This window comes from Dromaius novaehollandiae, chromosome 14 (genome assembly GCF_036370855.1).
Source record: "Dromaius novaehollandiae isolate bDroNov1 chromosome 14, bDroNov1.hap1, whole genome shotgun sequence".
NCBI lineage: Eukaryota > Metazoa > Chordata > Aves > Casuariiformes > Dromaiidae > Dromaius > Dromaius novaehollandiae.
The window spans coordinates 12,921,840-12,949,506 of NC_088111.1; the positions used below are offsets into that span (position 1 = coordinate 12,921,840).

General features: G+C 38.7%; 3 protein-coding genes and 1 long non-coding RNA gene across 15 annotated transcripts in view; 2 read left to right on the top strand and 2 right to left on the bottom strand.

The window, feature by feature from the left end:
- Positions 1 to 17,123, top strand: part of BFAR (bifunctional apoptosis regulator) — a 40,177-nt gene extending 23,054 nt beyond the window's left edge. The window contains exon 8 of one of the 2 annotated variants that reach the window (XR_003258601.2): positions 16,901 to 17,123. The gene's annotated coding sequence lies outside the window, so the exon portion shown is untranslated. Of the gene's footprint in view, positions 1 to 5,594; positions 7,475 to 16,900 lie in introns of those variants that run through there. The other variant, XR_010391627.1, reaches the window with a different exon arrangement.
- PLA2G10 (phospholipase A2 group X) overlaps positions 1 to 19,576 on the bottom strand; it is a 33,955-nt gene extending 14,379 nt beyond the window's left edge. Inside the window, exons 1-4 of one of the 9 annotated variants that reach the window (XM_064520380.1) lie at positions 18,967 to 19,368; positions 18,538 to 18,706; positions 17,169 to 17,395; positions 14,455 to 14,605 (exon numbers count right to left, since the gene is read on the bottom strand). In XM_064520380.1, coding sequence (XP_064376450.1) covers positions 14,455 to 14,512 — 58 coding nt within the window. In that variant the 5' untranslated portion in view covers positions 14,513 to 14,605; positions 17,169 to 17,395; positions 18,538 to 18,706; positions 18,967 to 19,368. Of the gene's footprint in view, positions 1 to 2,998; positions 5,120 to 8,004; positions 8,045 to 12,860; positions 12,946 to 14,454; positions 14,606 to 17,168; positions 17,511 to 18,537; positions 18,707 to 18,966 lie in introns of those variants that run through there. The other 8 variants (XM_026096424.2, XM_026096425.2, XM_026096421.2 and 5 more) reach the window with 8 other exon arrangements.
- LOC112981085 (uncharacterized) lies at positions 395 to 5,595 on the bottom strand. The gene is made up of 2 exons (XR_003258603.2): positions 5,189 to 5,595; positions 395 to 1,648 (listed from the first exon to the last, which is right to left on the bottom strand). It is a non-coding gene; the product is annotated as an uncharacterized LOC112981085 (long non-coding RNA).
- Positions 19,577 to 19,758: 182 nt separating the features above from the next.
- Positions 19,759 to 27,667, top strand: part of ZC3H7A (zinc finger CCCH-type containing 7A) — a 29,925-nt gene continuing 22,016 nt past the window's right edge. For 2 of the 3 annotated variants that reach the window (XM_064520366.1, XM_064520367.1), the window contains exons 1-2: positions 19,759 to 19,891; positions 26,451 to 26,559. In XM_064520366.1, coding sequence (XP_064376436.1) covers positions 26,492 to 26,559 — 68 coding nt within the window. In that variant the 5' untranslated portion in view covers positions 19,759 to 19,891; positions 26,451 to 26,491. Of the gene's footprint in view, positions 19,892 to 20,149; positions 20,293 to 26,450; positions 26,560 to 27,667 lie in introns of those variants that run through there. The other variant, XM_026096377.2, reaches the window with a different exon arrangement.

The window sequence follows — 27,667 nt, forward strand, 5'->3', positions numbered from 1 at the left end:
ACTGTCCTGTTTGGATCTGTGACCTGGGAAGTACTCTGCTAAAACAGGAGAGAGATCAAAACTAAGCTATCAGGTTTCTAATAGCTTCTGCTTTCTACAGAGCATATAATTAATTATTTTTAAGAAATTTTAATACATTTTTGTGGAGAGCAGACAAGAGGTCATAACTGATTTTATGTAATGTCATAAATTTCTGAGGTCATCAGGTGATAGCTTTTGTGTATGTGTATAAGCACTTTTTTCCCCCTTCTCATTACACATGCTTCGCATCCTTTTTATCTTTGATTTAGAGATACGTTTTCTCTTAAGGAAGGAAAGTAATCCTACAACCACTGAAAAATCATACGAGACTGAAATGACTACAACTGCTACTATTAGAAATTAGACAAAGAGGTGATATGACAAAAAGTATATTAAGTAATGATATAAGGAATGTAGGTCAGGAGTTCTGTTTCCTGTGAATTTTATTAAGACTTTAAAGGAACATCTAGTGAAACTGGGGAAAAAATTAAATTGTGTAGAAGGAAGTAATTCAAGAGGGAATTAAGTTGTCCAATTAATCGCCATGGTATATGGCTAAGAAGAGGTATTAAAAGGAGATTGAAAGTTAATATGGATTACAATAATAGAGTGATTTTAAATGAGATTTAAAATACCCTTTAAAGATGAAACTTTATGGTGGTGCAGATATATCATATTTACTTATTGTCATGTTCCTTTGTCTTCATCTGAAGTATCTAGTAAATGTTATAGGTTGTATGTGACAAGTGACATTTTCTGTGCTACTGATGAATTCTCACATGAATTGGAGCTGTGCCACAGGGGGAAACCTTTGCTTTTCAAATATGCTTTCTCAAACAAGGTTGCTTGTGCTCAGTGATAGTTTTGAGTAAGTTGTCCATTAAATTGGAGGACTAAATTAATCGAGACACAGTTAAACTGAAGAACATGCTCACTACCTTACAGTATTATGGCTAACTAAGTTAGTAGTATATGTTTCGTCTCTAATGTCTGTGGTTCAATTTCTTATTTATAGAATAAGAGTATTACTCTGCACACACAAGAAAATGTTAGTGTACATTAATCCAAAATGTTAAAATGCTGATGGAGAGTGCTAGAATAGTCTAAAATATGATGAATGTAAGTGCAGGTTACATGGTTACCTGTGAGCAGATGAAGGTGGTGACTTGGAAAAGAGTGAAACAACAGCGGCAAAGCTGCAATAAGAGCAGTTCAGGTTTTTTTTTAACTGAGAAATTAAAAAGCAGTGAATTCCTACTTTGGCCAAATGTATGTATATTGAGCATTTGACTATTATGATCTCTGTTAATGCTGATGATTATAGAAATACTAGGGTATATAGGTATCGGAATGAAGTCCCACAAAATCTGGATCCAACTATATTAAGCATTTGACATGTACTTTGTAAGACGTATAAATGGCCCACTGAATTAATGAACTAAGCTAACTCATCAAGAATGGTGAAAGAGCTATTTTTCCCATTGTTAGGAGATGGCAGTGCAGGCAAGGTAATTTGCTTTAGGTCTTATATGATGGCTATAGCAGAGCTGGAGAACTGAACCTTGGTTTTCTGATTCCCGGATTAGTAGCTTAATCCCCAGAGTGAGTGGTTCTGTGGCACTGGCTCCTGGAGAAAAACAGGGAAGGAAAACATGTGCCTTACTGTGAAGGTATCAGGATAATTAGAACAGAAAAGCTGCTTCTCAGCAGTAAGTGAATTGACCTTAAACTGTATTTAGTTGACTGCCATACCTGGCAACTGTCCCTGTGTTACCCCACACTTTTCTTAAACATTGAACTGGGAGAGAGGTTCGGCCTGGAATACATCTCCTTACATGAGTGTTCCTTCAGGTGCTGAATGTCCAAGTAGTATACAATCAACTTCTTTATCATCATCATCTTCACAAGAAAGAACAGTCTTGCTTTATACCAGTATTTGGAAATGTTCAGGGTCCTTAGTGCAGTGTTTGTTCCCATTTCTAGAGGTTTGGCTGGGTTTCCTCTCTTTCATGTATTTCCATCCTCTCTTAATTCCTTTTCACAACCAAAGCTTCCTGTTTACCAGTGTTTTTTTCAGCTCATGTTGGTGGGGATGTTGTTCCAAGAGTTACAAAGCATAGGTTGCAGAAATAAGCTCACGTGGCAGATCAGAAAACATTCTGCTAAAACTGTTTATAATATTTTGCAATGTACTACTTGGTATTATCTTACAAATCTATTTCAAATATACAAAATCCAGCTTTGATTTAGGAATATACCACCCTATAGTGTAAACTGGAGTGTCCTTGTAATAATAAGCCTGTGAGTAGGATAATATGTTTTTAGCGAATTTTGGGAACCACATTTGTGGCATTGCTCTTGATACGCTGTTTGGCAGCCATGTTATTCTGACCATTCTGCAAAAATGCAATGCTAGTATGTAGCTGCCCATAACAGACAGTTGTGTGCTGGAAAGGTTGTTATTCTAAAAACCTTTTTGTAAACTGGTTTACAGTTATAATGTACACAGAGGAGCTAATTTACTCCTACATTTTTTTCATCATCCTTTGATTTTATTTTGTTCTGTTCCAGATCTTACCCTCTGCTCCTTACGTATAAAGGCTATTAGTACAAAATCCATCGTGTGCATTCAATCACCCAAGCAAACAACAGATTGCTGCTGCCCAAGTATGTTCTTGGAGTACCAGCTACATACACATACTGATGCAACTGTCTGTTTTTATGATATGGAAATATATCATCTGTCTTTGAGCAAAGCCACAGACTGGCTAGTTCTGGGGAAGGATTCCGTAAATGATTTCTGACTTTTTAGCTTTTAACTTTTGATAGTCATCCATGTCTTCCAGCAGATTTCTTATACACTGTAAGTCAAGTTCTAAATTTTAACATTTGCACCCAGAAAAAGAGTTGGGGCCTGCTTCTGGTGGAACCTGGGGTTACTTTTAATTTTATATCTAGATAAGAAAAGATTTAGCAATGCAACTTTTCCATTTTTATTAAACAAGATTTGAAATCCTTGGCACATCACTGGAAAGATGTTTGACTTTCTTTCTTTTATACAGGCTATATCAAATTGAGTTCTTGAAATGTCTGACTTAATGACCAGCATTATGGGATAGAGTGAGTTCTCAGCAAGTTTGCAAGTGATACCAAATTGGGGGGAGTGGTTGATACACTGGAGGGCAGGGCTGCTACTCAGAGGGACCTAGTCAAACTGGAAAAATTGGCTGACAAGAACCTTAATAAGTTCAGTGAAGGCAAGTGCAAAGCCCTGCATCTGGGATGGAATAACGCCATGCAGCAGGACAGGCTGGGGACTGACTGGCTAGAGAGCACTTTTGTAGAAGAGGACCTGGGGCTTGTGATGAACAAGTTGAGCAGGAGTCAGCAGCGTACCCTTGCTGTAAATGTGGCCAGCTGCATGCTGGCTGCATTAGCAAGCAGTAGCCAGCCAGGTTAGAGGGAAGTGATTCTTCCCATGTTTGGAACTTGTAAGACTTGTGAGTTTTGGGCTTCCCAGTACCAAAAAGACGTTAACATGCTGGAGTGAGTCTAGTGGAGGCCACCAAGCTGGTCAGAGGGCTGCAGCACATGACATACAAGGAGAGGCTGAGAGAGGTGGGTTTGCTCAGCTGTAAAGAAGAAAGGGTTAGGGGAGATCTTACTGCTGTCTACAAATACCTAATGGGAGGGTGTAGAGGAAATGGAGCCAGATTCTTCTCAGATGTGCACAGTGGCAAAACAGGAGGCTACGAGCACAAGTTGGAACATGGGAAATTCCAAATTGGTATGAGAATTTTTGACAAAGAAGGTGGTCAAATCCTGAAACAGCTTGCCCAGGGAGGCTATGGGATCTCCATCCTTAGAGATATTCATAACTCGACTGGACATGGTCCTGAGCAATCTGCTTTCATGGGACCTGCTTTGAGCAGCAAGTTGGACTAGGAACCTCCAGAAGTCCCTTCCTACCTACAGGATTCTATGATTTTTGTGATACGATGGCAGATAGCAGCAACCAAGTTGCTGCTTGCATCTTGCCAAAGAAAGAGACTCCAATATCTTTTTTTTTTTTTTTTTTTTTTTTTTTTCCCTTTGCCTAAAGGTTTTCAAGAAACTATGCCCTGCAGGCAGGGCAGGCAGGGCAAATAAGCTGTGCAAATGCACTGGGGAAATAATATGTACTGAACTGAAAGACTTTTGAGACTGTTTGTCTGCTTTTATTATCTATACAGTTTTGTCATAAACAGAAGCAGCACCCTTTTCATAAGGACTTACTTTCCCACCACTTTAACTCACTGTTTTGAAATTAAATTTCTAATCAAAGACAGCTTATTACAAAAAGGGAAATTCCAAACCCCCTTTTCATAGTTGCTATTAGGAATGGAATTCATGTCAGCTTTTCTGTTAAGCTGTCCACTGTTCCTTTGGATCCACATAAACTTTTAGCATTAACAACACCTAGCAGCAAGGAGTTCTACAGTTTATGTTACATGCAGAGACGTATCCTTTTTGTTTGTCTTGAACCTCATGCCTGCTAGCTTCATTTGATGTCTCTAGTTGTTCTACATAAAAAAAAGACAATTCAGTCCCTATTCACTGTCTTCATGCTGATCATGATTTTATAGACCTCTCTTATGTCCTCCTTCAGTCATACCTCCTCCAGACTGAGAAGTCTTTGTCCATGTTGCTCTTATCTTAATCTTTTTCCAGTTCTATTATATTTTTTCTGACATGGGGGGAAACTGCAGAACTGTACGCAGTATTCAAGATGAAGGTAGCCTATGGATTTATAGAGACAGTGTAGATTACATTCCACTGACAGGGAAGAGACAGGAATACACATATTAATCAGGATTTTGTGTAACTCTTTCTTTTAGTATGTCTACTGGTTCTTCATTCTCTCATTTAATGTTTTAAATTGACAAAAATGCAGAGTTTTGTCTTATTCATTCATTCATTCATCTCTTATTGTGGTGGTCTTCCTTCTGTTGATGGTGTGACACCTCACTGGTCTGCTGCTATGACAGCTTTCTTCCATGATCTTTTCATTCATGAAGTCTGCTTCCTCAGCTGTCAAGAGTCTTATCACAATTTAACACTGGGTAGAGAATAAAAACTCTAGCTTACATCTTCATCAGAAGTAAGGTGAATAGAATATAATCCTTACCTGTTCCAGGCTAGTTAGCACAAGATATGTTTTTGAACGATTTAAACTCCATTAAAACTGTCCTGGGAACTAAGAAGTTACTGAACATCCTGCTGAGAAACAAAAGAAAACTGGAAGTACTAAAGGACAGGGAATGTTGGGATATGAGAATTATCTGAGGGCATTACAATGAAGCACTGATCCACAGGAAAAGCGACTGTATCACTTCTGCTGTCTAGAGAACTTCTTATAAGTAGGGAAGAAGTAAATACCAGAAAACTGGCATGTTAAGACCTGTGGGATCAAAAGGCAGTGGGGTTTGATAGTGCTGAACAACTGAAATATGAAACTGTCACTTGTCAAGCAGGCTCTGGATCTCTTTCTTTGCTGTTGGAGTCGTTCTAATTTTTTCTCTTTGCCTTTTCAGTGTGGATAGGAGTAACTGGAACCAGAGAACCTTCAGCACTAAAATCATGATTTGCTACAGCTGAAGTAAATCAGATGCTTTCAAATCAGCCAAGATATGTAATAGTAATTTGCTGAAGATTATGCACGGAGTAGAAGTGCAAAACGCATAGGTCAACATTCAATGAAACGTTTGCTTTAGCCACTAGCCGGTGTTTGATTTCCAGTGAGAAGCTGGGACTCTAATTTCAGTGGCAGGTAGGAGTTTAAATATGTTCTCAAATCTGGGCCATGGTTTTCTATGCAGGCCTGTTTTTCACTATATTTGGAAAGCAACAAATGCCAACATAATATAAACAATTTAGAACAATTTTTATATCCTGTAATTATAAAGGCTTAAGTCTATACTTCCTTGCAGTATCAATTACTGGATTGAGAATACGTTTTCTTAAAATTAGGAAGGAGTTTATGATTCTATAGGCCTTCTGGTCCTTTAAAAGTGATTAGTTATGGGCAAGATAAAGACACATTCAGGACATTTGCAAGAAGATGACTCCATTTGCAGATTTACTATCAGAGAAAGCTAAGAAAACAGTTGAGTCTGGAGGCAGCACTTGAAGTAAAGTACCCAAACCTTGTAAAAGTTATAGTGCTCAGGGAAGATGATGATTCTTAGGTCTTACAGAGTTCACTGAATCTTCAAAGAGATATGCAAATATTGCATACTTTAATCTCCATTGTACAAATTAAAAACTAGGAGACCAGTGAGTTTAAGTCTTAAGCATTGGTCATTCTTTTTGTTTTGTGTTGTTTTTTAATACAAGGAAGATGACCTGATCTAAATACATACATTTCTTTCTTGTTTAAAAAAAAAAAAATCCTAGTGGTAATATTGTATTTACTGAATTTAATAGGAAGCAATCTAAAAAAATTCTTGTCTACTGGTTTCAGTATAAACTAATCTGTAATATAATAAAGTACATACCATCCTAAGCACACAGAAGGGCTGTATGCATTAAAATAGGATTTATAAAGAATGTTATGTTCCTGTGTGTAAAAGAGAAAAAGTTTTAACTACATATGAGATGTCATTATAAAATTCACACATCAAATGTCATGGAAGTACCTCGTTTGTTCCCAGTGATGGAACTGCTAATCTGTTTGCATTTACTATACAGAGTAAGGGAGTTTGCTATACCGTGTGTAATATACCTTGCTAATTGGCATCAGGGTGGTGAGATAGTAACAAAAGTCAGTGAAACAAGGAATCAACCATAGTAAAACTTTAGAAAGAATAGCTTTCCATTCATTTGGTTTGTGTGAACCTTGCTAAATGGATTTAAATTCTTTAAAGCGTTTAACCCTAAAACTGTATAGCATCAAGTCATAGGTGATCTCAAGAACCAGCAGTCAAAAGATGACCAGTAGCAAAGTAGTTCAATCCTGTGAGACCTTCTTCCTAGTTTCAAATTTAGGTTATGCCTTTCACTGACTAGTTTGCAGAAATAAGCACTTGTATTCAGAAATAGGCATTTAAACTCTTTCAGATGGCAAATACTAAATAAATTTTCCTTTCTTATGATGTAGAACGTAGTACAGTCTAATTGTGTTTTCAGTTTTTTAATGTAAGTATTTTCATTAAAATTATTTTAAATGCTAGAAATTTTGTCTAGCTTTTTATGACCATGGTAGCCAAAAACAGGGATACTATGGTGCTGCATATAAAATTTTATGCCAACAATATTCAGACTATCTTTTTAAATGCTCAGGTTCTACATATTAGATGTTTTTACTTCACTGAGCAAAACACTATTGCATACATGGAGTATTCTGAATTTTACACGTGAAGCTCAAGATCCACTTATTTAACCATAATGGTGATTTAATACTGCTATGAGAATTTATTTAATTTCCTTTTAATTTCCTACTTCTGTATTTTTAATTATTTTTAATACCATATTAATGTTTTAATGTTGCTCTAGTTGTTTTCCCTCTCAGAAGAAAAGATAAACCCTCATTAGTTTATGCTTCATGTAATCCTTAGGAAGGATTTGCCAGGAACAGATAATCTTTGCTTGTTTCCAAGTCTTATTTAGAATGGCGGGTCAAGGGGAGGCACACCCAAACTCAATTATGTAAGCAATTCCAATTCATATTTATTCTGTATAATAATATACTGAATTTTCATTTGGATTTGTTCTTTCTGGTAGCCACCAAAGGAAAAAAACTACTTAGTATTTATCTGAAAAAACAAAAATTAATACTGTACATCACCATTCCAAATGCATGTTCACATATATACTCTTGTGTTGAGTTGCTGCTGAAAACTCATTTTTTCATTTCCAATAAAATAGAATATTATGAACAATAAATAGTTTACTCATGGATGTGTGCAAACTTCATTGCATATGCATGCAATGAAGTAGACTTACAATGTAAAGCAAAGTAGTTAATTCTCTGTAGCTTCGTCATCCTGGATCAAAGGTAAGGGAATGCATTTTCCTTTGGATAAAAATAATGTAAGCACTAAATGATCATTTTCATATAAAGAAAGAAACATTTTGTTCCATAACACACACATTGCTTCCCCCCTTCAGTTTTCTGTAATCTGCATAATTAGCTCATTACCCCACAACTGGAAGGACTGGAATTAGAGATAGGTGAGTCCTTTTATGATCCCTATGACTGCAAGTTGAAGGAAGAGGAGGAGTAGCAGCAGGCCTAATTTTACTTGAAATACTGGACTTATGAACCCCTGTGAGAACATCCAGCAGCAGAATCCTGTAGAGAAGGGTCACCATCAAAACAAGGGGTGTAACTACTTATGGGTAGGTTGCTTCTTTCCATTTTCTTGGTGTTTGAATTTTGCATTTTACACCATTAAATCATTCACTTTGTTTTGGCCTCTGCCCACCGTAATTTTTTCTTAAGCCACTTGTCATTTCAAAAAGCTTATGGTCAGATCATTTAACCTACTGTGCGTGCCACAGGCCCTCAAATTTCTTGTACCAGACCAAACAGTTTCTCTTTGACCAAGGCATGTCTTCTATCTGCTTAAAGCATATAATTAACTTTGGAGCTGACAACTTTAGGAGATAAGGAACTTCCTGTTCTGTTAGCAGAAAGACTTCTTATAAGCAGCCTTTGGCTGGAAAAAAGTAAAGTCAAGATTAGGCTCAAGGAGTAGGGAAGGGATAGCCTAATTGGGAGAGGGTTTATTTAACACTGATTGATGTATTGTAAGATGGGACTATGCACATCTGAAGTGGACCATGTTTTTATAGTAGAGAAAAACTTAATAAACACAATTTAGCCTTTCTTTCTGCAATAAAAGGTGTTCTATTCATTAAAATATTTGATAATAAAATAATTTAGGAGAGCCTTTTGAGATATGGAAGGAATAGCAGTAGGTTCAATACTAAAACATTTCAGCTGCCAGCCAGAGAAACTTTACACTTTATTTATGTGTAAGTCTGTATGTTTAGTCTCAAGACTAAATAATATGTACTGTATGTTAGATTCTGTACTCAGTTAAACCGGTATATCCCTACTGTCTTTAGAAGCTAACAGAAAGGAAAATGTATGAAACTATCTAATACCTGGGATTCAAGAGTTTACAGAAGAAAGCACATTTTTATTTAAACAGCTGATCATAGCAAGAGCAAGGTAAGTATTAAAATCTGTAAAACTCAGCTACTGTCAGTTTTTAAAATAAGACACGGGACAGCTGAAGCCACATACAAAGTCGGGGCAAGGCACAGATATAAACTTGGAAGATCTAGCTCTTTGTCCTATTTCTGTGCTTTAAAGCATGTTATTGGCTGCTTATTCTATCATGAATAATAACGCTGTATTTTTAAAGACAGGAGTTATCAAGGCTGATATGCCAAATACACACAGACATGTACACCCCCCCCCCCCAACAGACACGCACACACAAAAGGCAGCCAATATTTTCTTTCAAAATAGCATCTGACAATGACTTAGCATAATTATACATGCTCCTCGCTGAGGTCTGGAAGAATGCTAACTCTCCTGTCAATTTAAAACCTTCTTTGTATGCAGCTGATGGGTGTGGTGCCACATTTTTTAATTTGAATGTGGTACACTAAAAAAATACCATCTAAGGTTTGTTTTGTTTGGGTCCCGTAGCATATAAATACCCCATTTTGTGGAAGTACAATTGGTTAGACACCAGAGTGGCTTTATAAAGTAGATTAAAAGAGCATGGAATAAAGGAAAACTGATTAACATAAACATATGAGAAACAGCAGGACCATGCCTGTTGGAGCAACTTCTATGTAAACAAAATTGCAAAGTTTTCTGAAAACATTTGCTCCATTACTTCCTGTATCCTACATTCCTGCTGATACCCAGATGTACTGAGTTTGTTGTGAAAGGTTTTGGTGCTCCATCAGTGCCGTTATTCGTAACCGCCACTGTGAACTGTCCGTTCATCAGGATTCTCTTCCATACTTCAAAATGCAAACTCTGTGAAATCAAGTATATTGTGCTGGCTAATATTCGTGGTACTCTTATATGTAATTTCAGAAGTGATTATATGTTTAGGTATATCCAGATTATTTTTACATGCTTACAATACAGACCACAGAAGTTAAGTCAGTGCTACTAAATTAAGCAGCAGTAGCACTATAGTTTACACTTGCTTTCCTGAATTCTTGAGCAGTAAATTCTGTTGGGGGCTACAGACCCTTTCACATGAGAAGCAAATGAGCTAACCATATTCTTTCAGATATTAATTTCTTCAGAATAATTCCATATGGAATCATTAACTTCAGATGTTCACTTATTTCAACTTTAGTAGCGAATCAATTAAATTCCTGTCTTTAGCATTTTATAGTCTTACTGGCTTGAATACAAAGATGAGGGACTGACAGATGCAATAGAAAATTCTTTTAGAAAGTACTTCTGTAGGGTATCCATGGCAGCATTCATTCTCATGTTTTTGTGGTTCACTGATACAACTTTTTTAAAAATGTTAATCCTTCTAGTTTGACAAACAACCTTTGATAGAATTTCAGTTATGATCTTTCTAGGTTTTATTTTTTTTAATTTGAAGCAAATAATCTGCACTTTCTCCTTAGAGGAGAGAGTGAAAGGAAAATGTAGCACAATTTTCTAATACCTAGTTTTGACACATTTTTAAAATTTTGGTTGAGGGCTAGATCACTTTGTGAAATGAGTGTTGATGATGGATTTGATTTACACATGTCAAAAATTGTCCTGAATCCATTTCTGATTGTTAATAGAGAGCACTTACCATTTTTTGCAGTTAAAAAAAACCCACTACATTCTTTTATCCTTTCTGTATTTTAAAACCTTTTGCTGCTCAAGAAAGGTCAAGAATTGGGATGAAAATCGCCAGGAAGGAATAAAGGGTGAGTGCTAGAAGTAAATTTTATCTGGAAAGTGTCTGTGTAATGGGGAGAAGCCCAAAACAACTTCTCTCTCCCCTGCCCTCTGAAAAAGCTGTATTTTGAACCGTGTATTTCAGTAGTGATAGTAAGAGGAAAAAGGAAACATGCTCAGTAAGGTAAAAACAAGAATAAACAGAAATAAGCTGGATCAAATTTATCAGCTAAGTTTGTTCTCCTTTGTTTTTCTGTCAAAAAGTATTTTCTTTGAAAGTCAAAGTGTGGCCACTCCTTAAGTAAAGCTTTATTTACATTCAGTTAGGGTTCTCCAGTGTATGCATAGGATTTGTTAGTTTTGTCAATGCTGCTTTTGTTCCACTGTGTTTGTAGCAGACTGATTATTACAATGATTTTGTTTTTCAGCATGTTCTCTAAAATAAAAGTAGAAGGAAATAAAGCAAACATTGCTCTTAAGAACTTGAAACTCCCAAACCTTGGGATGTCTTAGTGTCAAAACTGAAGAATTCCTTAAGTCTGTTTTTGAACTCAGTCAACTTGAAAATACTTTGTCATTTTTACTAGTGCATATAAGCCTGAGTTTTGGATGACTGCTTGACCTTTTAGAATATAGATGGCAGTTATGATTTGATGATGAATAACTGCTTATACTGTTTGCAGCAGTTAAAGTATTGGTCTATAACTGGGCATTATGACAGCTGGTTCTTTATAAAGTGCCTTAGCTTCCTACATAGTATATGCAGAGAGTTTGGGATACATAAAAGCCAATATAATGATTGGGGACTTCCTATTTTAGCCAAGTGGATATGATTTATCAGGGCAAAGAGCAGGGCTAAGCTGTGGAGAAGTGTAACATTTAGCCATTTCACTTAAGCCTACAGGGAAGCAGACAAGGTTCTGATTTGTTAATTCCAGTTTCCATTGTTATTGGATTGAGATATATATATGTGTGTGTGTGTATAGATGTGTGTGTGTGTGTGTGTGTGTGTGTATATATATATATACATATATACACACACACACACACACACACACATATATATATAAAAGCAAAAGCAAGGCAGGTATTACTCTTTTTTCTTTAGAAGTAAGAAATCAGATGTGTATTTTTTAAAGATCAATTTAGCTATTATAGCTTTCAGGATATTAGAGAGATGGTTTAGAACCTTTGAAGAAATTTAAGCTCCTTAGCTCATCTACCAAAAGCATAATCTGATCACCAGCCTAAAGAGGTTTGTAAGTGGGTGTTACCTCTATCCTTTCTATTGAAATTGTGAAAAGAATTAAAGATTCTCTTATGTAGTGACAGGAAAAAAAAAAAAAAAAAAAAAGTGCCTGCAGAACAGGCTCAGCCTTCATGATAAGGATACCTGACTGCAAAAAGAGAAGATCTAGTTTGGTCCCTACTTGTTTATACAAAGGTCCCACATAAAATTTTCTTCAGGAAGATCATTCCTGCCAAGACCAATCTAACTGGCAAACTGTGTATAAAGGTTAGCATTTTACTTTGGCTCAGAAGTGAGCTAAATTGATTGTCCCCATTTACTGTGCTTTGCCTCACTTTATAGAGTCATCTCAGAGCATGTGACCTGGATTCCTTTGAGGTAAATTCAGACAGGAAGGTGTGTTCCTGATGTGCTCCAAACTGTAATGGACGTTCAACCCATGAATTAATACAAAATGCCCTATGTCTTCCCTTTTATTGTTAAATTGCGTTTCACAGCTCTTTGTTTGGCTTTGCAAACCTGTCTTCAATTTTCTAGTCCAGAAACAAATTTTATTTGCATCTTTTAACATACTTTGGAGAACTAACACTTAGCAAGGTTATCTTAGCTAGGTACCTTTGAGTGTAATGAATTAAAAAAATTAACTACTGTGTTTTCAGGACAGCCTACCTAAAGAGTGGTTTTGGGTAGTTCTTCACTCATCTCAAGGGCACTTTCAGGTATGGCTTCATGTGGTTCCAGTTTGGCACCCTTCCTGTTTAAACGTGTGACACCATTAGAAGACATTCTAAACTGTAATACGACTGGCAGCCTAACAAATACCTCTTTTTTTTTTTTTTTTTTTTTTTTTTCTCCTCCCTCTGCCAGAATGAGGTGTGCAACTTGATTGTTTGTAAACATACTAAGAGAGATCTGATTAAGCCTCAGATATATTAGGGAATAAAGCTAGCTGGGAAAATAAAACAAGAAAACTAGATCTAACTCCCATCTACTTATGGAAAACACCTATCTATTTTAATCCTTACTATACTTAAGAGAAGGTAACAGCAGAGACATGCACCAATCCCTTCCCCTTCCCTTAGAAGGCTTCTAACAGGTTGCCCATACTGGTTTTGGAAAATGGTCATCTTTTCTGTTCATATGCTTATTAGACCAGTCATCCACACTTTTGTCACACTGCTATGTATTTTCCTCATGATTATCTTCATAGTCTATTTGGAGGCCTGAAGTTAATGCTCACAGTGATGGCTGGCATTAACAAATTTCAACTAGCCCCACTCAATACATTGGTTCTCAGTGTGCTATAATACTGCAGTGAAATAGCTTGAATTTCCTTCTTTGTTAATTCAAGAAGTCATTTCCAATTTTGAATCTTGCAACCTAAAAAAATTCTTACCTTTCTACTTTTAGGTGGATTTAGATCAGCTGAAGTAAGCCTATAGATACTCCCTAGAATTCAAGTCCCACAAATAGTAGGCATGGCCATGACAGCAAAAAGTACAGGAGTGTGACTTGTGCCCTCTGCTGGTCTACTGAATCCTGACTCTGCTACTCAAGAGGGCCAATACACATCTTTGATTTAGTAAAATAGTCTAGAAGTTGCTACAGGCCCTTACAAAATGACTGTTTATTAGATTTTAATTTTTACTGCCGATTAGGATTGAAATGAAAACAAGATACTCTGTATTGTATGCTAATACAATATATGTTTAATATGTTTTATGTAAAAGATATGACTCTCATGTTTCTATATCAATTCCAAGACAAAAACCCTTAATCGTTTTACTGGCTTAAACAGTTTCATACAATGTTCTAAAAAGCAAGGAATATTAAATTAATTTTAAAAAATGCTAAATATTTTCCTCAGGAAATCAAAGGTGTTTATAATTAACATCAGGTTTATACCATAAAAGTTAAGCGTTTAACTGCTGAACGTGCCTTGTAGCTATACATGAGTGCTCGTATCTGTATTATTATGAACTCATGAGGCATACAAATACCTCTGATTACATAATAACTTAATACTTTGAAGCGTATAAAGAAAAGCTAAAACGATTATGCAGTGTGTCAGTGAAGAATTAGGATTAATCCCAAGAGTTCTGATTCATAGTCTTTGGAGTAGTGGATTAATTTCCTCTATGTGCTAATGCTTAACATTTGTCTGGTCCACTAATCATAGCTGTCTTTGTGAACATGTAACTCAGCATGTTATCTGTACATAGTTTTGTTGCAGTTAGTATTTTCATTTAAAAAATGTGCTTACCGTATCTGGATATTTTCACCTTCCTGGGCCAGCTGCAGTGTATGCTGGTTATTTCCATGCCATTCAATAACTGATAAACTATCTTGAATATCACTAATATTTCTTCACAGGTTACATATTTCACTCAGTAAGTTGTACTTAGAGTTGTTACCTAGAACCGAAAAGTATACAAGTATGTCATACATGTTATCAGTGAAATAATATCATTTGAGAAAGCGTAAGTATAAGAATTTATCAGCTTCTTTCACAGCATGTGTCTACTATTCTGAACAACTTCAAAGGCTCCCTCTCTTTCCCCATTCCTTCTCTTCTCTCCAAATACTCTGCTGTACCTCCACCATCATCAGTTGCTTAGTGACAGAAGAAATCACTGGCTGTTTGAGGACTAAGTCATAAACACGCTTTTTCAACATGCCATTTCTGTAGGAAAATACTGTTATACTGTTTAGTTCAAGTCTCAGGGTAACTAAATAATGATACATAGATTTTGAAAAAGAATAAGCAGGTTAAGTCCACACACACAAAAAAAATCTTTTTACTTCCAACAAAAATTAGTTAAATGTTCTTTAGCATAGGATGTTCTGTTCTCCAATGGCTTTCAGAGGAAAAGAGTCTAGACTAATCTTGTAGCTGGCCAGCTACAAGAATATATGCAATAGATACCCTTATTTTGTGCAGAGCAATGCTCACCTCTGAGTATTCAAAGCAAGAGGGATGTTAAATAGTAGCAGAAAATAGAACAGTAATAGTGTATAGACACCCCAGAATAACACAGCGAAAAAACAACCACCACCAACGGATTATGTTAAACTGTGTTAAATCTACACATGATTATTTAAAATAAAAGGCATTAATTTGGTTTAAGCCACTTTCCTTTAGAAGGCAATTGCTCATAATCTAATTTAGTTCGGTTTAATTCTGCAGGTTTGAAACAGTTAAGCCACATTAAATCTTTATAAGAAGACAATCTGGTTAATGCAGGCCAATAATCCAGAGCATGCCTTCAATGAATGAGTCCTGTATTTTATATTGTTGTCTTATATAAGGCTGTACCTTGGTGAATTATTTATGGCACTTATATTTACATTCTTTGACAGTGAAGATTTCCTTTTGTAGTAGCTATAATGTATGTTCATATCTGCCCCAAATTAACTGGTTTTGCATATGTTGAAAAAAATCTTTTCTGAAATTTCTGTTTTCATGTTATTCAGGGAGAGAATTTTTTTCCTTCCAAACTGAAATAGCCACATAGTTAGAAACCACTTTTTAAGAAAAGAGCTTAACGTCATTGTATACATATATATATGTGTGTGTGTGATGGAAATCTGCATTTGGGAAAAGAATCAGGAAGTCTTTCAAAACAGCAGAAAACAAAATAGTTTTGGAGTGAACACGTTCCTGGAATTCTCTCTACCCATGAATAACTTATTTACGTCAGAAGTTCCTGTCAACTGTAATCCTAATGTCAGGAAGTGTTGCATGATAAGGACTAGATGCTGCAGATAAGGGAATGCACCACTTACTAACTGAAACAAATGATTTCTTCCATGCATCTGAAACTATCATTCACAGCTTTTCAGCAGTGAGTATGTAACAAACGTACATTCCAAAGCAATTTGCTTTATAACATTTGAATTACAAAAATAAGACTATTTTGTTTTGTTTGCCCTCCAGAAATATTTTTAGAGCTCAAGAAAAGTATCTTTGCCTATTTTGTTTTATAAACTTGTAGTGGAAAAAATTACTAATCCTACTGTATACTAAAAAAAAATTCTGACCATATTTTTGAACAAGGCATCTGCATAAATGCTTTATAGGTCCCAGCTCTCCCTTAAGCTCAAAATACCATTTTACTAAACCAAGCAAAGGAACGCATAAGTAATTTTTTTTAATTAACTACTGAGATATAAATTTTAGGATATTATAATATTACAAGTCACAACTCTAGATTAACAGCAAGTAACATATGCTTGTAGTAAAGCAGTGAGACGAATGGAATGTATATGTTGTTCTGGCTCAATAACTACTTTTAAAAAAATGTACAATTGTATGTTTTTCAAGCAGTAGATTGGCTGAATCTGAAAACAGACACAAAGTAGAAAGCTTGAAAAATACTAGCAGCCAGTGCCAGAACAACAGCAGCCTGTTTCACTGACTGAATTTCAGTGGGCATTTTGGATGTTTTTGGAATGCAGGACTTAAGAAATTTCAGTCAGAAAAAAAAATCATTACAAGATCACAACTCAGTATCTAGATTCACCTGAAGCTAATAAATGTATGGACAGACATGACAGAATGGTAAAAAGCATTGGGATGAAAAACATAGCTACTACTAAACAACAGCAAAGATTTCACAGGGTTTTGATCTTGTTTAAAGAGAATAATCTAAATCTGAATTGCTTAACTAGGAAAAACTCCTTCATGCCAGTCTTTCCTTTTCTCTTAGGCCAGCCTTAATCAACAAACCTATCCTTTAACCAACGTGTTGGACTAGCAGCCAGCAAGCTTCGGCATGTCCATCTCCCATTCGGAAAATGTTTTGACATCAGTATCAATGAAGTCCAGTGATATCCCAGGACAGCTATGGCATATGTAATTACCCATGTTACTATAAATGCCAAATTTCAGTCCTTTGGAATGCACCTAGTAAAATAAAGTGATATTCATTAGCTTTTTTCTGGTGATACATCTTGATACTTAATACTGCCACTTACAGTGCTGTACAGCTCTGTTTATTTCTCTTGCATATTCTCTTCTGTCCATTTGAGCAGTGACAATTCAGGGCATTGTTCAAAGTGCATTTTGCTGTTGCCAGTGCAGCTGTTTGCATGGCTGCAAGGTGAACTGGATCAGGGAGTGTTTCATTCGAAACATAACCACTCTTTTTGTGTCGGATCAACTCCCTATTCTATTTCACCATATACCCGCACAAATTCCAGCCCTTGCAAAAGACAGGAGAAAACAGAGGTGTGGGAACATGAGAGGTGTTTGTGATGGAGAAGCTGCCTCATCGTTTCTACTATCAAATATCCAAATGCGGCCTGAGAAATTCCCATTTCTAATCCCCCCCCCCCCAAAGTTTATTTTGTTTTTGCAATAGCTGGTTTGGATTTAATGTAAAATAGTAAGAAATTGAATTGCTTACACTGGTTGGAAATAACAGGACACAGGTAACACTGCCTGTTGTTCGGATTGTATCTTTCCAGATTTTATAGGAATGTAACTTTTAAAGGAGAGACTCTCCTAAATAAATGGTGTTCTAAAATAAAATGTTGACTATATGATCATTAGTGCAGTGACGAAATGCCTCTTCTGTCAACTTAAAAAAGGTTTTTAGTGACAGAAGGTTAGTTCTCTAAGATAGCAACTACAAGATTTTCTAGCTGTCTTTAGTCATATTTTAACAGTGTACAGGGGTATTTCCATCTTGATATAGAAATATGATGTTTCCAAATTCCTTTTTGGAATATTTTGAGCTTTCTCACAGGCAGAAATAAAGAAGTTGTATTTTTCATCTCAGGGTAACTTGGTCAGCAATTGAAATTGTCAAAAAATAGTCCAAGAAGTTCATGTAGGCTTCCACAAATGATATTTTAAAATGCAAGACAAACAGATTATATAACAGGATTAATTCTTATCTATTCACTCATGACAACAAGTTAGTACAAGACAGTTGATGTATAACTACTATTCTTCTCCTATGAGTAGTTAATTATTATATCCTATAATTAATTTAAACAACCAAAGGGAGATAATTGCTACCCTCTCCTAGTTTAATTTATCTAAACCCAGAACGCTTTAAACTCTTATTTGGTCGTATGTTTCTGTTATTTATCTCGCCACATGCTCAAGGTATTCTGCGCACCCTGTACCTGTTATGGACAGAATTACTCCACAGCTCCCACTCTAACATTGCACCAAGATAGACACTGCTCTGCTTCTGGACCTGCTTTATAGTGTACTATGTATTACAAAACCTGAATAGTTTGTTCAACACATCTTAATTCTAGCACAAAATTGGGTTTGTTTTCCAACTGCAGTAAGTACAATATTTTATGTCGCTTTTTAGTAATTTAAGTTTACCTGGAGAAATTTTCAGGCTTAGTTTTGCAGCCTGCCTTGCACCTGAAACGCTCTCAAGGCAGTCAGCCCACTGGTGACACCCCCAACAAGCCATTTTCTACAGATGACCGGTGTGGAGCCCATCCTAGCGGCAGTCTCGGAAGAATCAGCAACGTAATTCACGTAATGCCTACAAACCCAAAGGATGAGCGATTAGGAGTGAGAGCGTTCAGTGTGCTGACACCGGCCAAAAGCTTTCCACCTCCACCTCCGCGTGGGCTCGTTGCTGGGGATGCGGATGGCAGCTCGCCTCAGCTGCCCCGTGCTGGACCCGCCGCGGCTCGGGTTCAGGGGAGCCTCCTCGCCGCGCCGGGGCCCGTCACGGCCTGAGCCGCAGCGTACCTGCTGGTCCGTGCGTGGGGGTTTTACCCTCTTTTTTGTTTCTCTCACCTCTGCTGAGTCCCTGCCGTCAGCAACAGCTCATTCTGCACTCAGTCCTACAGGAATTTTTTATTTACACGCTTAAACGTTAGCTGTTTAATAGCTGACCGCTAACGCCGTCACAGTCGGTCTCAAGCATCGGCAGCAGCTGGGGCTGAGGCACCCGGCAACGGTTCCTCGGGGCTGCTATCGCCACGCTCCCTCACGCGCCGCACCGCGCACGCGCACCGGCCGCGTCAGAGCATGCGCGGAGCAGAGACCCGGCCTCACCGCCCAGCGGCTACTGCGCCGGCGCGGGGGGAGGGTGACGTCACTGGGAGCGAGGGCTCCCGTGTGGCGAGGCGGGGAGTGGCTTACGTCAGTCCGCTTGCGGACGGGGATGCGGGGAACCAATCGGGGGCTTAAAAGTGAACCGCCCCGTCCTACCGAGCGGCGGCGACGCTTTGCGATGCAGGCGGCGGGCTGAGCAGGGCGCAGATACTGTCAGGGCCAAGCACGCACACGCGGCGCAGCTCGCAGTGGGCGGTGGCGGGGCCAAGGTCCGGCCTGAGCGCGCTAGCCACTAGAAAAGGGAGAGGAGCGGGCGGGCAGGCGGCCTGCCAATCAACAGCAAAGAACTGAGCAGCCACCACCAATCAGAAGTGCCACTTTCCAAAATCATCGGTGACCAGCCAACGGGAAGGCCCGGCCTCCTGCCGTTCCGGCCAATGGGGTCGGGCTACGCGGTGGGGCGGTGGCGCCCTGCGTGCGCGGCCTCCCGGCGGCAGGAGGCGCGCTGGGCGGCGGCGGCGGCGCGGCGGGGTGGCCGAGGGCGGCGCGGGGGAGGCGGTACCGTTATCGTCGTCGCCGTCGTCGCCGCCGCCGCTGCCGCCGCGCGCCCGACCCGCTGGCTCCGCCTTCCCGGCGCTGCGCTCCCGCGGGGCCCGAGCAGCAGGTAGGGGCTGCCGCGGGGGGGGGCGCCCCGGCCGGGGACGGGGGGGTCCGCTCCCGCCCCCCGCGCAGCGGCGCGGCCTCCCGCCGCCCCGCGGGCTGGGCCGCGGCAGGGTCCGCCGGAGCAGCGCGGCGGGCCGCACCGGCGGGCGCATTGCGGGGGGGGGGGGTGTCTCGGGGCCGTTGGCGCGAACAAAGGCGGCGGGCGGGCGGCCCGGCCCGGAGGCTGCGCACCGGCGGCGCCTCGGCCCCGCGCCGCTGTTGTCCTGCAGGAAGAGCTGGCGCTCTGAGGACTGCGCCGCTGTCGGCGGTTGGAGCAAAACCGCGACGTTTGACAGGAGAGCGGGGGGCCGGGGCCCGCCCGGCCGCGGCGCTGCGTTCTCGGGCTTCCCGCCGCGCGTCTCCGTAAGTTGCGCTTCCTGCCGTCCCTCCGCGCCTTTGGGGCGAGCTGCGGGAAGGAGGCAGCGCCGGTTTCCCTTTCCCTCTGCCGGGGGCTGCTCGCGCGGAAGCGCCGCTGTCGTTGTGCGGGGCGGGCGGGCTCGCGGAGGGACCGCTGCTGGCTGCCGGCGTCAGAGCCGCCTGCCGAACTTCACTTTGTTTGCTGCTTTTAATTTATTTGGGGCTTTTTAATTTATTTATTTTTCTGTCAATAAATCTGGTTTTACTGCTAAGATACTTTCCCATCAGTTCAAATTCTGGATCCGTTCTTTATTGAGATGGGTGGGAGAACCATAAATAGGAGTCCTCCAGCCTAACCCCTTCATTTCCTAGGGGTGTGAAGTGGCTTTACAAAGCTTCCTTGTTCTCTCCTGCTTCCTTATGGATTGGAAATTATAGCAAAGATGTGAAAATAGGAAATAAACCTTGAAGAGTGTTTCACTGTTTTGTGGGTAGGGAAAGAGTAAGAGGAGTTGTAACAAAATATTCCTGGTAAATAAAGAATGTGGTATGAGTGTTAAACCGTTACTATATATTCTGCTTCATTTGTTTTATTTGGATATTTCTCAACACTTAAGTTGGTTTCAGTTTTTATTTCTGTCAACAGAAACAGTTATTTATGTCTGTGTTGTTAAATGCCTTTGCAGTTGGCATAACAAAATTCTGTGGTTGTAACCAGAAGTATTAAACTAAGCACAGGAGCGAACTCAAAACTATTGAAATATGTGGAGTGTGTGCTGCTTTCTCTTCTCCTCCCCTGCATGTTACATGTCTGAAATGTCTTATGTAATAGCCCAGTGATGCATGGTCATGCGTATGAAATGTTTTGTTGCTGTGTTATTTGAGGAAGATGTTTTTAAAAAGCTTTCGTAGCTCTGATTGTAACATTCTGCAAATGTGCCCTCTCTTACATTTCTACTTTAAATCCTTAAGTGTAGAGCAGTTTTTGCAGATTATGACTTTGGACACTTGTGCTTCAGTAACTGTAGCTGTAGTTAAAATAAATCTTTGTTCTTAAGCATATGTAAGAACACTTTTTTATCATAAACTTTGTGTAGGTAAAAGCAACGCAGTAGTTAAGTAAAGCTAACAGCTTTCATGATTTCCGTTGTAACTACTACTTTTAAAGCCCTGTGTGGAAAGACTCAGTGTAGTCTTTCTTTCATAAGTCTTAATTTTGCTATTTCCTGTCTTTTAAACTCATTAAACTGTGTTACTGAAACACTGCTGCAACTGTTTTAATTGTAACTTGCATCCTTTTTGAAAGATAAAGGGAGGTATTGAAGAAAATGAATGGGAAAGAAGGCGGGAACAAATAGACTAAACGAACTCCTGGGTATTAAGATTCCTGTTTTCATTTCCTCGTCTTGATTCCAGCCCAAGTCCCTGAGTCTCTGTAAGGCGCGTTTTGATTTGTACTGTAGTTTGTTATCTAATTATTTGTTGAAACTGTCAGATGGTTAGGATGAACAATAAAGCTGCTTTGAGAAGTCTCCTTCGGGTCAGGCTTTTCCTTAGTCGAGTTGGATGGGTGCTTGATGTCCAGTTTGGTTCTTGGGTTGGTGGGAGCTGGGAGCAGCACAGATGCGTGTGTTGATGACATCTCACTACGAAGCAATTAGGGTGTAGCTGGGTGTGTGCCATTTCCTTGCCTCACTTGAGGAAGGGGGCCTGCTTTCTTGTGCCCCTACACGTGGAAGCTGTTTAGCCTTTTGGATTCAGATGCCTGAACTCGCTTTGCTTGCTGCTTTCGGGGGTAGTAACAGAGATGGACTTTGGCATCCCTGGGGAGAAGGGGGTTGGTGTGCTGCCCTTGAGTCATGTGCTCGGTTCTAGTGTTGTGTTTCAGCCTTCCCTCTTCGATTTGCAGGATCCCCTTTATTCTGGGGGCTAAACTGAGTACAGTTTTCCTGCTCCGGAATACAGTTTTCCTATACAGAAAAACTGGTGAACCGTTCATATTTTCATTTTATACAGAGTCCTGATTTCACGGTTTCTGATTGCTGATCACAGTTTTGACATATGATGGGGTAAATGATGGATTAATTTTGGCTGAGTTCGTCCAACGTTTGGAGTTTCTTGCCTTTTTATATATTCTCTTCTGCCAGTGGTGTAAAGAGGAGGAGAAAGTCGATACTGTAATACGTAATGGGGTCTCCTAGCACAGTGCAGTTCTCATCAGGTCTGCACGCTAATCAGGGCTTATAACTCAGCTGAGCCACTGATGCTGCTCATGATCTGCTCCAGTCCTGATCAATGATCTGCATGATTTTATTATGATATAAATTTTCAATGTAGTTTGTGCTGTACAAAGATCTAATTTAAGATTCCTGTGACCCAGTATTTGCAGTAATACCGAACTTGGTGATGCATGGCAAGAGGATATGCCATCTTAAAAACTGTATCTATGCAATGCCCATGTTTTAAGTTTTAGCTTTGTGGAGAAGGGAGTGCAGTAGTTAGGCCTGAAGGTGCAGAAAAGGCTTTTATACTTGTTGGGAATATTTATAATATCTGGAATCGTCATTGTCAGTAAGGAACAATTGGCAGAATCATGTGGTTAGCTGAAGGTCATCGATCCCCTGTAGCAGTAGAAGTTCTGCTCCCCATGAAGTGTATGCATTTTTTTCCTCTTTTCTTCATTCATATCTAAATAAATTGGCTGGACACCTGTGTGCAATGAGAGAGAGAATTAATCTCGCCTAGTTCCCTAATCCTCAGAACTGGATTTTCGATTGGGCGAGTTGCACGCGGGGTGAGCTGCACGCCTTTGCCCGCCAGGTTTGTGTGCTCTGCTGCCTTCGTTGAGTCACTTGACTTTGGAATCTCTGAAAAATGCCACGTCAGACCTGCATAGTGGTGACTGCTAGACTTTAGGTTTAGGAATGGAAAGGTGAGACTGTCCACAGTTGTTAAAAAAGGGTGACCTTCCTTTTCAGAATAACCAGGCCAGTATTCTGCCTATAGATAAACTAAATTCTCTGCCTTCTGCAGAAGTTCTGCAGGAAGTTTCGTTCGAATGGGGTGTGTGTGAAACTGGGTGGCTTTCATTGCAAAGATCCATTTTGTTTTGCAAGATGGTCTGGATGGTCGAAAGCCCTTGTGCCTAGAGAGCTACCGCAGACATATCCTAAATTACTAGGAATGTCCTTTAAAACTTGCCTTGAATGCATCAGAAGTGACAAAACGTAGAGAACAAGAAAATTGTCTTGCCCTGTGCCAGATGAAATGTAAGTAACCGGTAAGAGGCATACATGGGCTTTTCCTAGGAGGAAAGTATGGGTTTTCTCTGCGCTAGTGCTGGTGCAAACTTGTTTTCTTCCTTATCTCCTATTCGTATGACTGGGTCTATATCTGTTAGAAAAGGTGACATTGGTTACTGGCAGTGTACTTTCTGTCACTTTACAGGATGAGTTGAAGCCTCTGTTAACTAATATGAATTGTTCTCTAACTTGTTTGTTTTTAGAAAGCCTTTTTTAGTTTGTTAAATTTAGTAAATTGAGCTTGTATTGTTCATTATTTACAGCAGTAGTTGTAGAAGTGCAACACTTATGCAACAGCGGGTTCTGTGTGGAAGCTGCGTCATTGGTATGCTGGTCTGCTTTTTTTCACATTCCGTACTATTTTTCCTCTTTCCTTTAGCTTGTCTCTTTCAGTGAATCGTACAAAGAATAAAATGACAGTATAGGCTCTGCTTTTCTGATATTAAAGAGTTATAAAAATTTGCTCTGTTGATTGTATATACAGTTTTGCTTTGTTTTGTTTTACATCCTGTCCTGCAGTTAGAGGAGAAAAAAATGTTGATAAATGGGCAATTTTCTAACTTTGGAAGTGATTGGATGACAATAAGAGCCAAGATACTTTTGCTGTTTGCCTTGTGTAACTGTATATAACTGAGTCAAATGTGTTTCTGGTGGCACAAGAGGGTCTAAGAATAATTTGGATGAAAGAAATGCTATTATGGGTGTTATCTGAGATGATTTTAATTCATCTCTTGCAGTGAAATCAGTGAACTATTGGGGCAATGGTAAGCAATGTAGTTGACTGTGCAAATTCATTAAAGAAAAATAATTTTGCCTAAACATCTTAGGGGTGCAGATGAATAAGTAGGAATAAAACAGAACAACAGTTTTGAATGATAAGTTATACCGCATGCATATGCTTCTCACTCGCCAACCATTCTTTTAACTGTGATGCTGACGTGTAACAGTTCCATTAACTTTATTATGGAGAAATTGGATTTGCACATCCTCAAGTATCACTATATGATTTATTCTTTGATATTTATGTTAAAAGTGATAAATAGATACAGTTGTTGCTAAAATGGACTTTGCACGTCATTGGTGTGGAACATTGGGGTTGCTTGAAGTGGGTAGACTAAAACCAATCTTAATCTATTAAAAATAGTTCTTAATAGATCTATGCCAGATCTTGACATAGGCAAGACATTTGTGTTGACAAGATAATACCATTGTTAATTTAGCAGTCTAAAATATGATTTAAATACCTTTCTTATCTTTGTGGGGAATTATATGCTCATATGGCCACTGTCTTTGGTCAGCGTGAGAATTTCTTCTTACTTGCCCTTGGTTGAATTCTGAAACCTAATTCATGAATGAGTAAATCGGAGATGTTCAGATGTCCAATAAATTTCCTCTTGGCATTTGTATTCCTGTTTCTTCACAGATAAGTTGTAACAGTCAGCTGTAACAGAACAGATTCAGTAACAATCTCTTAATAAATCTCTCTTGTACATGTGCCACAGTAGGGATTAATAATTTGTGGGAGAAATGATGATGTATAAAATAATGGGAAAAACAGTTACAAAAGGTTTTTGTGGTTATTTCTTCTCTTGGAAAAAGATTATTGAGTGTTATTTATATATCTAAGCAGGCAATATCTGAACAATTCATGTCAATGAACTATTCTAGCTGTTAGTAATAGTTACCTTTGCGATCTGCCTCTTTTTTAGCTTGTTGGTATCAGAGGTAACAATGAAAAGCGAGGTGAAGTGGGGACCTTGAAGTGCTGCTGTTAACTGGTTAGTGACCTCAAGGAAACTATGCAGTCTCTTATGCCCATTTTAGGTGTGTGTATGCTACAGTAGGACTGACTCTTAAGGACATGAAATGGTGTAGGTTCATACATTCATTCACGGTTCTTCAGAAGGGTTTGTAACCAGAGCTGAGAGCTCTGCAGTGGTCTTCAGTATTCCAAATCACTCTGTGAAAGCAAGGCATGATACTGAGCAGGTTTCCGTTCTCAGGTGGGATTCTGAGAGTTTGCTGGGGTTTTTCTTTTTTTCTTTTCCTTTGTTTTTGTTCTTCCATTAATGGTGTGAAATTGTAACTCGATGCAAAATACTTTTTTTTTTTTTTTTTAAAGTTTGGTTCCAGCTAACAAAAATGTACTGCATGCAGTTTAATATTTTTTACTATAAATCTTTACATACAATAATTTTCTTCACAAAAATGTAAATTTCCTCTAGTTACAAGTTTTTGGGGGATAAAACTTTGTCCTATTGACCCTTCTCGTAAAATAAATTGTTTTCTTATTGCGGTTGGACATTTACAACTATATGTGACCTTGAAACCATAATTCAGCTAGCCTTATCTTAAAGGTTATACACATCATTTAAATTTTAGTGTATTTAACTTGAATAGTTGTAAATCCATTAAATGAGAGACATGAAGAAAATCACTAACTGATTTGGACTTTTTAAAATCAGATTTAAATGACAAGTTGACAATGCGGAGTTACATTAAGGGTTCACTTTCACTAACGTAGCTCTGCATCATCTAGAGTAATTAAGTAGGAAGACAGTGATAAGGAAGAAATTGGAAGGGAGGTTTTCTGATGAAATATTATGTAACTCTAGACACTGGTTGGGGGGGGTGTTGGTTCTGACTCGGGGCTTCTACCTATATCACTGTTGAAACTTTAGTGCTTGCCTGAAATTTCTTCAGTGTGTGTTCTCTAAAGCTGTAGTGCAGTATAATCTTTGTATGATGGACTTGGTCTTGCTGTGAGACTTGATCCTTCTGATACAAAGGCAAACTACTACCTATTAACAGCCATTTATCTTTTATTTTTTTTATTTTTTAACTTTTTTCTTTCTATTTCAGGATCATCTCTGTATCTCCAGAAAGTGAATGTTCAGGATAACATGTCCAATGTGTCGGAAGAGAGAAGCATCAGGCAGCAGGACATTAAGAAGGGACTTCAGTTTATAGAGTATGAGTTTGTATTTTTATTCTTATATGTTTATACATATATATGTATGAGATGGATGGCTCTGGGAAACTTCTTTTAGTATAGTGCAGGTGGAAGAAGGAAGAGGATCCATGTTTCTCCTCAGAATATTTGCCAGCACCGTCGTGGAAATGGAAAGCAGTGTTAAAGAAAAGATAGAACCCCTCTTTGTTCCTAAACAAAGCAGATTGAAGGTGGGAGGGCATTCCTTTTCTGCCTTTGAGGAAAAATTGGCACTGAAATTCTTTGCTGGAGAACATCGATAGCCTGAAAATCTACCTTTTTTTATGGACAGCTACATCTAAGACTGGGTTGCTGCTAAAAAGAGTGGGTTTGCTCACTTCTACATAAATTTTTCTGCTCTCTGGAGCTAAAATTTGACCAAATGAGAAAAAAAAAAAATCTTAGAAGTTATTTTTTTTGCTTGGATCAGTGCCAAATTCTCCTCTGGCAGCCTTGGATAGCTTAAACTGATCATGAAATTTCATGTTAAGTCACTGCTCGCGTAAGACAATCTCTTTAAAGAAAAAAAACCCTGCACTTTTAAAGATTGTTTAGAAACAGATTCTCAGATGACCTGTATGGGTAGAGGTTCCTGAAGGGTAGGAAGTAAAAAAAACAAACAAACAAACAAAAAAAACCCAAAGTTTTTCTGTGCTGTGTCATAGGAAAGAACTCTTAAGTCTCTTCTAGTGTCACTGATATGACTTAATTAAAATTCATGTATTCTTTTGACAGATAATCTGTCATTTCATAATACTTACAGAAAGACTGCAGTTCTCATATATAAGTTGTTTCTGCACAGTGCAGGAGAGGAAAGGAATTGTTTTAAACAGCATTGAGGCTTTAAACTCAAACTTTCAAAATCTTAGTATCTTGAACAGCAGTGTTAAAACTGGTTATGTAACTTTTAATCCAAATGCATCATTGGTATTAAGAAAACATGCAGTTGTTTAATCAAAATTATTGCACAGAAGTCCTGTCTTGTTCAGTGCAGACAATAGATAATGTTTAGGGATTTAGCCTGTTGCAGCATATGAGACTATCTTTTATAAGAACGAGTATTCTCCAAGGTGATTATCTCTTGAGC